Source organism: Leishmania infantum, chromosome 30 (assembly GCF_000002875.2).
Source record: "Leishmania infantum JPCM5 genome chromosome 30".
NCBI classification, from domain to species: domain Eukaryota; phylum Euglenozoa; class Kinetoplastea; order Trypanosomatida; family Trypanosomatidae; genus Leishmania; species Leishmania infantum.
This window is the reverse complement of record NC_009414.2, coordinates 584,751-599,289: the sequence shown is the minus strand read 5'-3', so window position 1 is coordinate 599,289 and position 14,539 is coordinate 584,751. Positions and strand designations below refer to the sequence as shown.

At 58.0% G+C, this 14,539-nt stretch overlaps 7 protein-coding genes across 7 annotated transcripts; all 7 read right to left on the bottom strand.

Moving 5' to 3' along the window:
• Positions 1 to 339: 339 nt before the first annotated feature.
• Positions 340 to 687, bottom strand: LINJ_30_1750 (hypothetical protein, unknown function; the record flags this gene model as incomplete). The annotated part of the gene is made up of 1 exon (XM_001466984.1): positions 340 to 687. One exon carries the CDS (start codon positions 685 to 687, stop codon positions 340 to 342), a length of 348 nt encoding a protein of 115 aa, XP_001467021.1.
• Positions 688 to 1,565: 878 nt separating this feature from the next.
• Positions 1,566 to 2,507, bottom strand: LINJ_30_1740 (hypothetical protein, unknown function; the record flags this gene model as incomplete). The annotated part of the gene is made up of 1 exon (XM_001466983.1): positions 1,566 to 2,507. One exon carries the CDS (start codon positions 2,505 to 2,507, stop codon positions 1,566 to 1,568), a length of 942 nt encoding a protein of 313 aa, XP_001467020.1.
• An 841-nt stretch (positions 2,508 to 3,348) lies between these two features.
• LINJ_30_1730 (conserved hypothetical protein) lies at positions 3,349 to 4,524 on the bottom strand (the record flags this gene model as incomplete). The annotated part of the gene is made up of 1 exon (XM_001466982.1): positions 3,349 to 4,524. The coding sequence occupies one exon, from the start codon at positions 4,522 to 4,524 to the stop codon at positions 3,349 to 3,351; it is 1,176 nt and encodes a 391-aa protein (XP_001467019.1).
• Positions 4,525 to 5,105: 581 nt separating this feature from the next.
• Positions 5,106 to 5,477, bottom strand: LINJ_30_1720 (conserved hypothetical protein; the record flags this gene model as incomplete). Its single annotated transcript, XM_001466981.1, has 1 exon — positions 5,106 to 5,477. One exon carries the CDS (start codon positions 5,475 to 5,477, stop codon positions 5,106 to 5,108), a length of 372 nt encoding a protein of 123 aa, XP_001467018.1.
• A 1,874-nt stretch (positions 5,478 to 7,351) lies between these two features.
• Positions 7,352 to 8,059, bottom strand: LINJ_30_1710 (putative small GTP-binding protein Rab28; the record flags this gene model as incomplete). Its single annotated transcript, XM_001466980.1, has 1 exon — positions 7,352 to 8,059. One exon carries the CDS (start codon positions 8,057 to 8,059, stop codon positions 7,352 to 7,354), a length of 708 nt encoding a protein of 235 aa, XP_001467017.1.
• A 662-nt stretch (positions 8,060 to 8,721) lies between these two features.
• LINJ_30_1700 (conserved hypothetical protein) lies at positions 8,722 to 11,304 on the bottom strand (the record flags this gene model as incomplete). The annotated part of the gene is made up of 1 exon (XM_001466979.1): positions 8,722 to 11,304. The coding sequence occupies one exon, from the start codon at positions 11,302 to 11,304 to the stop codon at positions 8,722 to 8,724; it is 2,583 nt and encodes an 860-aa protein (XP_001467016.1).
• A 1,221-nt stretch (positions 11,305 to 12,525) lies between these two features.
• On the bottom strand, positions 12,526 to 13,584 carry LINJ_30_1690 (conserved hypothetical protein; the record flags this gene model as incomplete). Its single annotated transcript, XM_001466978.1, has 1 exon — positions 12,526 to 13,584. One exon carries the CDS (start codon positions 13,582 to 13,584, stop codon positions 12,526 to 12,528), a length of 1,059 nt encoding a protein of 352 aa, XP_001467015.1.
• Positions 13,585 to 14,539: the final 955 nt, after the last annotated feature.

Genomic DNA, 14,539 nt, shown 5'->3' with positions numbered 1-14,539 from the left:
GCTTAGAAGACTGAGAGCGCAGCACATGACCTTCACACAGAGTAAAACAGAAGAGAGCCAGAGAGAAAATCTTGTGTAGGAGTGTTTACTGACCGAATCGCATCATTCGGACTTCGGGTGGATGGAAGGCTAAGAGCAACGTGAAAGCAGTTGTTTTCTTTTTTTTTTGCACGCTGGACAAAAAAATATAAAGAGACATGAGCAAAACGGGAAACACCAAAAAGAAGAAAGAGCATGTCTATTCCTCAGTTATTCTTCAAGGAAGAAGACAACGGAAAAGATAAGCGATAAATAACTTGTGACTTGAAACGCGAGGAGTCGACGTTCTCTACGGCACACTCATCTGTTGTTGCGAGCCGCAAACTCCTTGAGCAGTGCTTTGACCTCTGCCTCAACACTGCCTACTTTTGCGACGTTCTTGCGCTCGTACACCTCGACGTAACGGTCATTACGATTTATGACGATGACGCCATCGCCGACGATCATCTGATTTTTTGATGGCGTATATTCGGCAGTGTCAGTGAGAAAGGCGATATCCACTGTGCGGGGAGTGGACACCAAGTCGGCGACAGAGTCGTTGCTGTCAGGAATGGAAGCAGAAGACCTCTTGATTCTATTTGGCTTGGAGGAGCGCTTGTTGGTGCGGCTCAAGATGCGGTACAACTTCCTGAGAATGATGAAGTACATGGCCCATGCCCAGTACTTCCTTAAGAAGGTGATGAACTCAGTGAAAACAATTCGAGCCAGCTGAGAGGGACTCTGTTTTGCAAGGTGGCTCTTCACTGCCGAGATGGCGGCCGGCAGCTGGTCAGACACAATTTCAGAGTATAGTGACATAGTGACTGCAAGCGAATGACTGATGTGATGACGTAAGATACGCCAACGAGGAACTAAGGAGAGTAGGCACGAAGAGGGACTCACACCGGAGGAGAGAGCCCGCAGGGAAGACAGCGAGGGAGAAGAGTTAGAGCATGCGTGAGATGAGAAGACGCTAGATCCCAAGCTGTGGGCACCCGCGAATGCAGGGGTTAAAATGGAAGCGACATAGTCACACGACCATGTGAGCAGCGGATACGATCAGGCTCAAACGGAGCCCCAGAGGCACCAACGAGCCCATATTTATTGAAGCAACTGCTATTGGCTCATTTCAGTAAAGAAACATTATTGTCCATGTACATGCAAGGCAGAAGGAGAGCAAAACTGTAGTGACGCGTTGTGCCCTACAGGCTTCTCTTGCGTGTTTCAGATGAAAGGCTAGAACCAGAAAGTCAGATCAGCAGCAATGAACCATTAAAAAGCACTAAGGGCTGCAGAATGATGGAACCAAGCGAAAGCAGGGCCTACGGTAGAAGTGCATAAACAGCCATGTGAAGCGCTTGAACATAGGAAGAGTAGGGGCGTTTTCTGCTACATTTTCGCTTCTTTGAGGGTGATACTGGATCCAGGAAGTCTCTTGCACCGGATTCGGAGCCTACGGAGCGGTAGCAAGGACGCTGTAAAGGAAGAGAGCAGATGGTATAGGATGAAAGAATGTAAAACACAATACTTAACCCGCTTTTTGCAGACTAGCGCGACTGCAGGTATGCTCTGTAGCAAGAGTTAAGGAGAACAAAGTAATCGATGACACAAGTCCACTTGTTGAAGTCTTCCTGAGTTGCCGCGATGAAAGTGACATAAAACAGCTCAGGTGCAGAGCAGTGGAGCGTGAAGGCTCGCTTGCTCGTTTCTTCCGTCGTCTGGTGGCCGTTGCTGCACTTGATCGTGCCGGTCTTATTCAGGTGCCGCGCCCGCTCGACTGGCTCCAATCCAAAAGAAAGCGACACAACAAACGAGAGTGGAATGTACCCATCGATGACGGTACGCTCGATGGCGTTGAAAATGGTAACACTGACCTCATCGCGATCAATGCTGTGCAAGAGACGCAGCGCTGTGTCGCAGAGTAGTGGAGAGTTCGGCTTTTCGTTGAAAACGTACAGGTGTGTGCCAGCTTGCAAGGCCTCGAACGCTCTCTGGACCTTTGTAGAGAGTGGGGGTCGGTTCTTAACAGGTAAGGAAGGCCACACTGATAGCACACACATGGCGCACGCTGCGATGCTTTTGCCGTAGCCTTGTGCCTGCAGCGTGGACACAAACGACGCGTTCATGCGTCTGCTAGAGTTACCAGTGGGGGTGGACTGCTTCCCCTCCTGGTCGTTGCCCGTAAGAGGGAACAGATTGGAACACTGGACGATGCTTTCGTGGATGCGCGATTGCAGAGAGTGCTTAAGAAAGCGTTGCTCCTTCTTGGTCGCGTACACTACATGAGAGTATACAGCCCAGACATCGAACGGGTCTTCTTGATCGCGAGGGATGCTCACTATTTGTGTATCATCCGTAACAGAGACGTGCAATACCCTTGTGCGGCTGTGTTTTACAGCGTCCTTCGGCACATCCGTGGTCTTCTCGGCACCGTTTCTCCGCTTCGAATTGAGGCTCTTTCTCGGGGTAGCGCCCTTGGCGAAATTCATGATTGTCAGTGGTGCGTATCGCACCTTGCGCAAAAGGCACTTTTGTGGCTGCAGGGTATGTAGGAGTGGAGACCAGCCTACAGTAGAGGCGTGCTTGCGCTATGAACAGATAGATTCGAGAGGAGGAGCGAGAAAAAGGAGCGTTAAAGAAGATGCGGAGTATTCGCGCTTGACGCTGCGCACTGATACACAACCATGAGAGTACGCGACCCACATTCGGAGTGTCTCACGCTCTTCCATTTCAAGATCCCAGGCTTGAGAGCATTATTGCAAGCGGGTGCGAAGGGATCTCCGCTGGTTATTTTTTCGTAGCGCGCTGGCGGTGCGCGCGCGGCGGGCATCGGTTGGGTCGCAGCTCTTGTGGGCTCGCCGTTGGGCTTCCGGCACTCGGGGAGGGCCACCTCGCGGGCCGCCAGCCCGGGCTGCGCGGGGGGGGGGAGGCCTGGGCCGCTCGGCCGCGCCCGCTGGCCCCCTTTTTGGAAAAGGGGCAGGGGGCCTTCGGCAAAAGGGGAGGGGGGAGGGCGAAGTGGCTTGAAAAAGGGCCGGCGGCCGGGTGACCTGGGAAGGGGGGGGGGGCGTTCGCGACGGACGCAGCGGCGCGGAAGGGCGACGCGCGGGTTTTTTCGCCAAGCTCTCTTGCGTTTCTTTGACATCTGTTTTTCGCTGGGGGAACGTGAGTCAGGGCGGTGATATGGGAAGCTCCATTAACATCAACGACCGTGCGGCTGGGGGGGGGGGTCGGGCGCGCCAAGCTACACAACAAACACCCGCTGCCCTTGTTCATTGGCAATGGCGCTCGCGGTGTTGTGGTGCTTCAGGCAAGGTCGTGCCCTACAGGCTGCTAGCGCATTAGCGCTGAGTACGAGCGCAGCTCGAGGCGGATTTGGCCAATGAACTTTTCTTCCTCCTCGAGCTGACGTTCGACCACCGCCTTCTTTTTGCGGTCCGCCACCGTGCGGGTGCGTATGCGCTCGAGACGCTCGAGCTGCTTCGTCAGTTCGTCACGCTGCTGCGAGTGATGGAGTAGCTGTGCCTCCAGCTGCCGCACTGCGGCCGCCTGCTGGCTCCGAGTCTGCTCCTGGGCTGTGATAGTTTCGTGCACTGCGGTGGCCCCCCGCTGACTGCGCAGCGTCTGCCGGCTAGAAGGTGGCGGCACCGCGCCCTGTGGCTCATTGCTTGTGAGCCCTGTAGGGGGCAACGCTGTTGTCATCATCGATCCACCCTGCCGCTCATGCGGCCCGCCGCGAGACGCAGCGTAAGCTGCTTGCGCGTGGTGTAACTGCTCCAGGGCGTGGAAGCTACGGCTGCTGTCCACTGACGGCGCGTGTCGTGCCGTTGACCGGCTCAGCTCGAGGCTGCGCGAAAGCTCCAACGGCGTGCCGGATGCCATAAACTGCCCAATAGAGGTATTAGGGTCGCGTCGCTGTGTTCGCGGTGCTGCGGGGCGCGGCCCTTCAGGACTTCTGGAGTCGTGAACACTGCTCGTCTCGAGGGGCGTGGCACCGCGGTGGTGCGCGGCAGAGCTGGCACGTGCCATCATCAGCTCCAGCTCCTCCTCTAACGCTGACACCTTGTCCGCCAAGACGCGGTTGCGTTCCTTCTCTTGTTGCAGCTGGCGCTCGGCATTCTCTTTCCCAAAAGATAAACTACGCACGCGTGACTCCAGTTTGCTCTGAAGGGCCGTCAGCCGGTTGTTTTCTGCGTTGGATGCCTTCAGTTCAGCGCGGAGCTGCTCAATATGCGCCTCGTACTCCAGATTTTCCGCTTGGCCGCTGCCGCTCCGCGATCCGTACACTGTAGAGAGGGGTATCTCCGTACTGGCGCCGCACCCACTCTTCGCTGTTTCGCTTGTGCGACGCAACGCCGAAGTGAAGGCAACCGTTGAAGGAGCGAAGGTGCAGCGTGGCCGAGCGTCAGCAGCGTCGGCAGCGGCGCCACCGTCCGACACAATTTCGGCGTAGCAGATATCATTGTCGTCGTCGTCGAACGGATCGTCGTAGTACTTTGCAGAGAACATGTCTCCTTCGGAAGAACCTGTGCAAGAAGAAAAGGGATGCCAACGTATAAAAAAAAAAGGTGTCGACACACGGGCACGGCGGCGTGTAGCTCGGTGCGCTTTACCGCTCAGTTTTCGACTGCCAGAGGATCTGGCTTTGAGTGTGAGGGGACGTGCGTCGAACAGCGGCAACGGCTATATAGGACTTGCGAGCACTCCGCTGGCTTGGTGCATGAAAGCTGTGAGGGCAGCAGAGAACGGCACAGAGGGAGAGAGAGACAAAGAGGCATGAGTGCAGCAAGAGGCAACAGGCTCGCGCACTCGAGCTGGGGGTGCCTGTGCCACGACAGCAAGCAAGCCTTTCGCCCACAAATCGTCACCCAGTGGAGGAGGGGGTGCCGCAGTGCATCTCTGTGTGCGCGTGCCGGATGGAAATGACGGGCTTGTGCAGTGGGTGGCACGTTTGGCGGACATACACAAAGCCAAGCGTTCATTTGAGTGTACGTAGACTAGAGGAAGCAGTCATGCCGGCAACACGCGACAATGCCGGAAGGGCACTCGAAAACAGAAACCTAACACACGAACACCGGCACCACGGTGCACTACATTGGCGGTGGCGGGAGATTGTAACGGGCGATCAGCATGTCAATTGAGTTCTGAATCATCTCGAGTTCGCCGCGCAGCTTGGCAGCTTCCGCCGCCTCCCGCTGCTCGTAGTCGTGGTAGTGGTGCCGAAACGGCTGCTCATCCACGCCGACGCCGTAGCTTGGTAGTGGCAGACTTGGCGGCATCCATCTAGCGTACGAGCCAGCGCCAGTGTACGGCGATGGCGCGAAGGGTCCTGGATAGTAGGCGCCGTAGGGCATTGGCAGTGGGTCGGTCTGCGTTCCTACCGTCGACACTGTCTGAGTTCCGCGGTCGACCACCATCACTTCTACCGCTTCGTAGGCCGAGTCACCGTTGAAAGCCTGCATAGTCTTTTCGACCTCAGGCAGTTGACTGGAGCCGGTCGCCGTGCTTGTTTGGGTGACCGCCTTCAGCGGTCGGGCCAGCGCGCCTGTCGGAGAGCCGGCGTTGGCGCCGGTGAAGCTCCCACCAGACAGCACAGATGGTATCCCCAAGGACTGCGGCACGGGCTGAGTGCCGACCGGGGTTGCGCCAAACAGGAAGCGGCTGCGGTCTGGCACTGCAGCTACGGGCCACGCGGGACTGTTGGGCGACGCGCTTGATGATGTTGAAGACGTGGCCTTGGCAACAGCATCCGCGCCGAGTAGACGCATCATTTTGTCGCGGGTCTCCTCTTGCCTTCCATAGAGGCCGCCTTGCGGGTGATTCACTGGGCGCATCGTAGTCGGTGTATGCGCCGAGACGGGACTGCCGGACACGGATGCGCCACCGCCGCTGTTGTGCGAGGCGCTGACCGCACGCAACTCGTTGGGATGCTCGCCGCCTGAGGCGCTAGGCGGATCGCCATCGCTGCTGGCAGCGCGTTGCACCTGTTCGACGTCGTCTTCGGACGAGCTATCCTCAAGCCACTGATCTAGAGTCTTCATCGCCACAGATAACGAGGTGCCTATGTGTGCATGTGTGTGTGTGTGTGTGTGCCGCCGCGCCAGTGAGAAGACTCCTCTGAGCAAGCCTGTTGGTGCGTTTTGCGAGACTCACTCGCACGCGTGCCTGTAGAAACGTTGGAGGAAGTGCGTCTACAGATACAGGCAGGCACGAACAAACTGAAAACTCTATGCTACTACTCGGCGAGGGCACAGTGGTGCGACTTGATTTTTTCACACGACGCAACAAGGCTAATGGTACTCTCGAGTTCTCTTCCCCGCATACCTGCGCACGGAGAACGTGACGAGTGAGCCGGTGCCGCAGACGTGAGGTTGAAAGGAAAAGCAAAAAAGAACGTAGACAGGAAAGCACAGAAGACAACGGAAAAGAGAGAACAGTCGTGCAACTGTTGCACTGACCCCCCCCATATCACCGGGGGAATCGAGGGACGTGCTACGTTCTTCACCTTTCTTACAACAAAGAAGGAAAGGGATTGGGGGCGGCAAATCCCATTGCCTTCGCGCCGCCTCTCGTCTTTCGCACCACTATGGCCGCTTTCAGCACATAGGAGGCGCACGAAGGCAGCAGTATTAAGCGGCAGATGAAAGGCACGCGGCCGCAGCACCAAAAGGGCGACGAAACGATTGACTTTAGCGCGTTTTTTTTTGACTAATGTATGCTTGCGTCTGTGTGTACTATATAGATGCACATTGATGATGCAGCATCCAACGACACGGCCCGCACAGGCAATCCATGCGCTTGGGTGGGGTGAGGGGGGGGGGCGGCGTGGTCAAGGGCGCATGTATCTCGCCTCCGTCTCTCCCCCCTTCCTTCTCTCAAAAGGCGGCTTCGGTCGGCGCGAACGCAATCAACGCTGGCCACCACATCTTACACGACAGTGTGCACGAGCGCACACGTCCACACAAAGGCAATCAAGCAATGTGCAGAAAGAAAGAAAAAATCGAAAGGGCGCGGGGGAAAAGCAGCAGAAGAGGTGAGAGCCACTCAATCAAGCAAACCTCGCAACGCTCTCGCTTAGGCTTTCCTATCACTTTTCCTCCCTACTCGCTTTCCGTTTCGCTGCTGTGATACATTTTCTTTGTTTGCTTTGGTTTTCCCCTTTTTTCTTGCGGGTGCAGCTGCAAGAGGCTGCTCATCGACGACGATACCGCAAAACAAGAAAAGGAGGGTTGCGCTGTAACGTCGTCTCCTTGGTCGACGGACGGCATGAGCGAGGTGCTGCGGGAAAGCCAAATGGGGGCGAGGGAGAGCGAGAACGGGCGGCCCATCCCTCCCCTCACATGACCGCACAGTCGCCATTCTTTCGTTTTCCCTGTGAGTTGCTGGTTGCCTGCAGAACCAGCGCCCGCGGCGCCGACTGCCGCTCCTCTGGTCGGCTCACCACATTTGCTGCAACGCGATCTGCCAAATCCAAATCCTGCTGCTTCATTTCCACCCCCGCCAGTGTTGCGGCGATGCGAGTGAACATGGCGTTCACCCGCTCTCCAGACTGTGCCGACACGGTGCAGTGCGGCATGCTGAAGTTCTTGCTAAAGGCTGCTTGATTTTCGTCTGTAACCTGCCGATTGGGGAGATCGACTTTGTTTCCCACGAGTACCATCTTGGGCTTGTCCACGGCCGGCGCATCTGCGAACACCTTGTCTACGCACTCCTTCCAGTCGCCAAGATCCTTGAAGGAGTTCAGATCGGTGATGTCATATACGAGGCATACTGCGTGGCTGCCGTAGATGTAGTTGGCCAGCATTTTGCCTCCGATTTGCTGCCCGCCAATGTCCCACAGCTGCAGCGTTACAGGGGGGTGGCTGTGCGGCAGCTGTACCTTGCGCGAGTAGAAGTCCACTCCGATGGTCTGCTTGTAGCTCTTCGTGAAGCCGCTATCGCAGAAGTGGCGGATGAGGGAAGTCTTGCCAACGGCACCGTTGCCCAGTACAACCACCTTAAACTGCATGGTCCCCTCTTCGGAGGAATCGCTGCCGCTCTCCATTTGCGCGGTATGTTGGCTGCTTAAAAAGAGAGCGAGCGAGCAAGATAAGTAGGCACTACACGCCCACGCTGCTGTGCGTGTGTGTGTGTGTGTGTGTGTTGGCGGTCTCGGTCTCCGTCTCCGCGCGATTATGTGGATGATGGTGCTTGTCGGTGCAAACGCTCGTCGTGTTTTCTTTCTTTTTTTTGGAGGGGGGATCCGCCGGCCCGCAGGGATGACGACGATGCGGACGTTCCGGTTCCTCTTGCGACACACGAAAAGCAATACAGAAAGCCGAAAGCAAGTGGAAAGGGGAGAGAAAGGAGGCTGCCTGGGCACTGAAGCACGCTCCATGACTCACTCGGTCGCTGCTGGTGCGTCCCTGCACTTGATGCCCTCATCACTCTCTCGTGTACCGTTATGGACTGCACGTGGGCAAACCTGTAGAATACCAGATGGAGAGAGAAGGGAGCGTCGCCGGCGATGATGCAGTTTGTGCGTAGCCGTACTAGTTTCGTTGCTGTTGCGAGGGTGGTGATGGTGGTATGTATCGGTGTTCTCAGCAAAAAAAAACTCCAAGTACACACACACACACACACATGCACACATATACACAAAGAAAAAGCATAGCAGCATCGACATTCTTCCACCTTGATTGCGCCACATCTTTGCCTGTGAGTTCCCTACGAGCACGACGCGGCCGACCGAGATGCCCGCGCCAGCCACGCACTCAGAAGGAGGAGCAGCCCTCCGGCCTTGTAGGGACCCAGCAAGTGGAAGAGCCCGCGCACGGCGTCGAGCAGGAAAGACAGAGGAACACCGAGCACAAACACGAGACAGCCTGCTATGGCCAAGGCAAAGAGCAGCGTCAACTTAAGCCCAATGATGAGCGACATGAGGAAGAGGCAACCCAGCAGTGAAAGGAGCACCAACGCGAGCGCCCTCTGCAGCAGCAAGATCTTGTCCTTCAGTGTATCGATCTCCAAGTCACGCTGCTTCAGCAGTTCCCGCATCGTATCCAGCTCCTTCTGCAGCTCCAGAATGCGAACCTTGTCGGTAAAACACTCGTACTTGTATTCCTTGTCTAAAGCGGGTGCGCTGACGGCAGGCGGCGCAGCACAGCTTGGCGTGGGTGTCGGCAACATTGTGGTGGAGGGTGCCGCGGAAGACAGGCTGGTGTCTCGCCGGTCCGTCGAAGGCGCCAGAGTCACTTTCGGTGGACTCAAGGTGTCGTCCTCGTCCGCGGTCCTAGATGCGCGACCATCTCTACCCCCCGCTACCGCCCACTGCGCCAGCGATTGCGGACCACCAGGCAGCGACTCCCACGCCTCGACCAAAAGCGAGCGGCCGCCTACGTCGGCGAGGTCGTCGCTGCCGTCGTTGCTCAAGCGGGCAGCAGTACAACCACCCGTGGTCGACGCTGGGCATGAAGAGGCGGGTGTCGTGTGCTTCATGAGCTCCGACCTTGTCGCAGGCAGCAGCACCGCCACGGTGCCACCGGCGACACGGCGCTCAACTGTGAGCACCCCAGACGTCCACCCTTCGTGTGCCATCCGCACGACTTGCGTCCGCACAGCCACCTCCAGCGTGGCGGCGTGGAAGGTGTGGAGGCGCTCCACCATCACATCCACAAACCCCGGTGTAGCGTAGATGGTGCGTCCCTTCTCAGCCTGACTCGTCAGAAGTCGCTCGAGCAGGAGGCACACAAATTGCCGCCGCTCAGCACGTGTGTAGGGCATGAGGGGGAAGAAGTGATCCACGCGGTTGACGAAAGGGTCCCCCATGGTCTCCTGGCACACGTTCTTGCATTGCAACTGGAAAAGCGCCCGAATCCTCTCTTGATCTGCCGGAGACGCATTGAGGTAGAGGCGTTCGCTAGCCGCAATGCCCTCCGCCGCGATGTTGCAGGTGAGGATGAAGGTTGCGCGCACCGTGGAGACGGATCGGCTCGCCTCCTTCAGCGAACGCAGCACACCGTTCTTTTGAAAGGCGGACAGCCACAGGTTGTTAATAGCCTCCGCCGTGCTCTTCTCGAACTCGTCCAGCACCACGACGGCGTCCGGGTGCTTCTGCAGGGCGGAGAGGAGGATACCGCTGCCGACATGAGCGGCTGGCGGGTCGACGAGAGAATAGATGCTGTCTTTGGTGCAGAAGGACGGCATGTGAATGTACACCATTTTGCCGGAGGCCTCGAGCTCTGGCATTGGAATTCCGTGCAGCACGCTGGCCACCCGCTTTGCCAACTCCGACTTGCCGTAGCCGGAGGGGCCGAAGAACACCAGCACTGTCGGCTTGTCTGCATCGAAGACACCGGCTGAGAGAAAGTGGGAGCGCAGGGCAGCCCAGATTGGGCGCTGGCCAATGTACTGCGAGGCCCCGGCTGCCCATCTCTCGCTCGGGGTCGCGTCCTTCGTGGCTGAGCTGTCTTGCTGAAGCGACATCCGCTTCTCATGCATGTGCTGAAGCGTGGAGCGAAGTTCTTCGCCTTCGTTGGAGGAGCAGCGCGCGGCGTCGGCTTCGTGCTGGCGATGCACGAGGGCTACTTCAAGCTCACCCGTCAGGGGCCAAAGCGCGGCCAGTGTCGATGGCGACGACGTTGTCGGACGAGGGAGGGCAACAGTAGCAGCTCCGCTCCGATTGCCATCACTGCTGCCCAGCACCATCATCTTCTCAAGAGCCTCCAAGTGCGCCACGCTGCGCGCGGCGAGCTCTGGGCGCGCTACAATCTTGCTAGCGTACACAGCGAGCACCAGTACCATCACGACCGCCAAGATAGGACGCTGCTTGAGTGCCTCAGCGTTGTTGATCTTCTCGTCGTAAAGCTCAAAGGTGCGCATGCCCTGCGCGCTGGAGGTTTCAGTGGCACCTGTGGTGCCAGTAGTTAGCACACCTTCCTGTTCTAGTAGCTGCTGTGTCAGTCCCACCATGTCCGCGAAGGTGTCTAGTGACAGCTCCTCTTCGTCTTCGGCCGTGGCGGCGGCGGCGGAGGGGCTTGAGCCGCGCTTGGAACGCTCAACGATGCGCTGCTTCACAAAGCGCGCCAGCCTTGCACGGCGACTACTTGGGGTGTCCTCAGACCCCTGTCCGACGTCGGCAACGTCGTGACCGCCTGCACTGGGTCGGGCGCCGCTGCTCAAGCACGTGCTCGCCGTGTTATGCTCTCCGGGATGCTGCGCGTCCGCCACAAGCCGCACTAGCTGCTCGACGCGCTCACCCAGCACGCCAGCGGAAATGGCTCCTCTCCACCACACGCACAAGTGCACCATCAGGGCCACAGCAGGCACATGCAGCTGCGCCGGGGAGAGGGAAGCGCATAGGTCGGAGGGGGCGCCGCTCGACTTGAAACTCTGCAGCTCTAACACTGACAGGAAGGCTTGCCACTCCTGAAAGGAGAGGCGGAAGTCCCCTTTCTTGACTCGCCCCGCACGTTTTTGCTGTGGCGCTGCGTCGCCCATGCTCCGGGGTTTGCCGCCGTCACCACGCCCGCTTGTCACGTCAACCGAGAGTGCGGCCGTGTCTGCTGCCATGGCCGCCTCGAGCAACTCTGGCCACTGCCGGCGGAGGAAAAGTTCTTCTTGCCGGGACAAAAAGGTGCCCATCCTGTTGGTTCTAGTGTATGCCTGGTTGGCTGTGTATGTGTGTGCGGGACTCTGTGGTGCTGGCCGTGAAGTGATGTCGATGCTTCGTCATCGCACATTCTCGACTGTGAGACGGCGCACCTCGCCAAGAAGAGAGGGAGAGGGAGAGGCGCATGGAAGGACACACAAATGCCGAATGCGGAAGAGGTGCAACACGAGACGAGAGGGAGGGGGTGTGGGTAGGTCAATGCGTGAGGCGCGTACGCATACTGATTGCATGCCCCTCGCGATGTGCGAAACAGCAAAACAAGACCGCTCGCACCTGCGTGTGTGCACAGCCTAGACAGTTGCTTTCTTTACCGCGCACGAATGCACACTGGCACACACGCATCACTACGGATCCGATGCGGCTGCTTGTCTTCTCTGGCGGTGTGACGAGGAGAGCAAGCAGTTGCTTTGCATGCTGCTGTGTTACTTGTTTTTTTGGCTTCGTGGGCACCAAAATCAAGGCCCTGCCGGAGCCTCCTATACATGTGAGCCACCGACCATCTTCCCCTTCATCTGCAGCCCTTGCAGCGTCTTACCTTGCACTCCACACAGCCAGCGGGTATGCGTTGCAGCAAGGGGCAAGGGGGGGGTGCGTGGGAAAGCGAGGCACTGCTGACAGTTGTCTTTTGCCGTGTGCGATGCCTTTCTCCCCCCTTCCCCCGCCAAGACACACCTGCGCACCACTGTCGTTTGGCAGGGAAAGGAAGAGTATGGCCTTTGGGGAGGGAGACGCGAGGGATTTGATGAGGCGTAAAAGGCAAAGCCAAAGGGGCGCTTCGAGGCTAGAGGCGCCAGCTCTACCACACGACGTACAGCAGGCAAAGGCACAGCAGGTAGACTCCCCCTTGCCCCCACGGCACTTTACGACGGCTTGGGAACACCTTCGGATGGTGCTTGCTGCGGCTGGGCCTGCTTCTGCGGATCGTGCCGTGCCGCATCCAGGCCGTACTGCGAGACCATCAGCTCCTCCTGCAGCAGCTGAAACCGCTGCAGCTGCTGGGCGGTAGCATTGGTGGCCCTTGTCAGCCGCTCTTCTAGATTGATCCGCCTCGCCTGCAGCTCCTTCATCGCGAGAAGGAGCGACGGTGGGATGCAATGGCGCCGCACGGTAGCAGGAGTCGACGGCTTGCCATCGCTGGTCGCCGCCGTCGCAGTGGCGTCTGCGACGGCGGCCGCCGCCTTCCCAGACTTTGCCGGTGGTGCTGGCTTTTGCTGAGCTGTACCATCTACCGCTGTGGACGGCGGGTCGGCGGCAAAATCGACACCAGCGCCGTCCATGACTTCCGCGGACGGCGCAGCTGGGGGAGCATAGAAGAGCGACTGGAGCGCTGCCGACACCTTCGCCCGCTGCGCCGGGGAGAGTTGTGATAGTGTCTGCTCCACGCTTTCGAGGGCCGCTTCTGAGATTCCACTGAGGGCGTCGCCTCCGAGACTCGCAGAAGGCGATGTGGCGTCTGGTCCACCGCGCCGCTTTGTCGGGGTGGTGTCGGATGACCGGCCTGCAGCGCTGGCTGGACTGTTCGCCCGCTGCAGCGACGACTGCTGCTTGTCTTTATACTGTGCAGGGAGCTCATCCGGATTTGCTGCCCAGAGCGCGGCGGCGGTGTACGTGAGCTCCTCCAACTCCCGCTTCACGGTGTTCACCTCGACTGTGTACTTCTGGAGGAGCTGCTGCACATGCCGCATCTCGATCACTGCGCCATCCACACGTTTCTCCCACGTGCGTTGACGAATGGTGTGAGGGCTCAACGTGCTGGCGGCGGCAATGGCAGCGGTCTCTTCTGGTTGAGGCATCGCGACATCGCCGGCACTGCCCTTCTTCGATGGTGGTTTCTTGCCCATGATGCGCTCCTTGAACAAAAAATGGAGAATGGAGAAGAGAGTACGTACAAGACGACGATATAAGCCATCCGGCCGCATGACCGGGTACCAAAGACACGAGTAACGTGGAAGCGTATGCGTCACGGTGACAAGAGGAGGCGCATGGAGGCGGCGCCGCAGGAGAAGGGATAAAGAAAGAGGAATGCCCCTGCATTGAAATCGATGCGGGCACATTTTGGTCGAGAACCCCGTGACCAGCAGCACGGCACATTGACTTGCTCTCGCCAGTTTAGATAACCCATCGTGTCACTTTGTTTGTTGTTGCGGAGGAGGAAAGGAGGGGTGTGGCTGCATCGCGCGCACCAGCTCCGCAGTCCCTCTTCCGACACCAATGACCTGTCTTGCGACGCTCACGGGAGAGATGGCAGAGGAGGAGAAAACAAGAAGTGGACACATGCGAGCAGTGACGACGCCATGATTTGAAGTCGTAACGCAAGGACAGAGCGACTCCGTTCTTTGCACCTTCTGTCAGTTGCATTTTTTTTTCTTTCAGTTGATTATGTGTGCGTGTGCAGCTCAAACGAAGACGCGCACACCCAATGCCATACGCGTGGGGCCGCTCACACACACGCCCGCGAGCATCGCCGCACACCGAATACGAGCTGGTGAGCAGGATGTAGTTGGTGGCTGAGACAACAAAAAGCACACATACACACACACACACCAGAATAAAGTAACACGAGAAAAAAAGAAAAAGGAGCACGCTGGTCATAAAGCGTAAAGGAACGTAGAAAGAGGTGCGGGCGGGACGCTGAGGGGTTTGTGATGCCTTACGCTGCTTCGCTCTCTCTTGTTTTCTTTTTCGCACTTATTGTGTGCGTGATGCTTTTCACGTGTTGGACGTCCTTGCAGATGTGGCTGCATGTGCGCACTGCCGTGTTCTTGCCAAACATTCCTTGCTCGCCGCTCCTTGACGGGCAAGCGATAAGAGAGAGCGTGAATGCGTTTGTTGGCTCCCCTTTTCTGCAGTCGCTCACTTCAAGGGCGGCGTTGG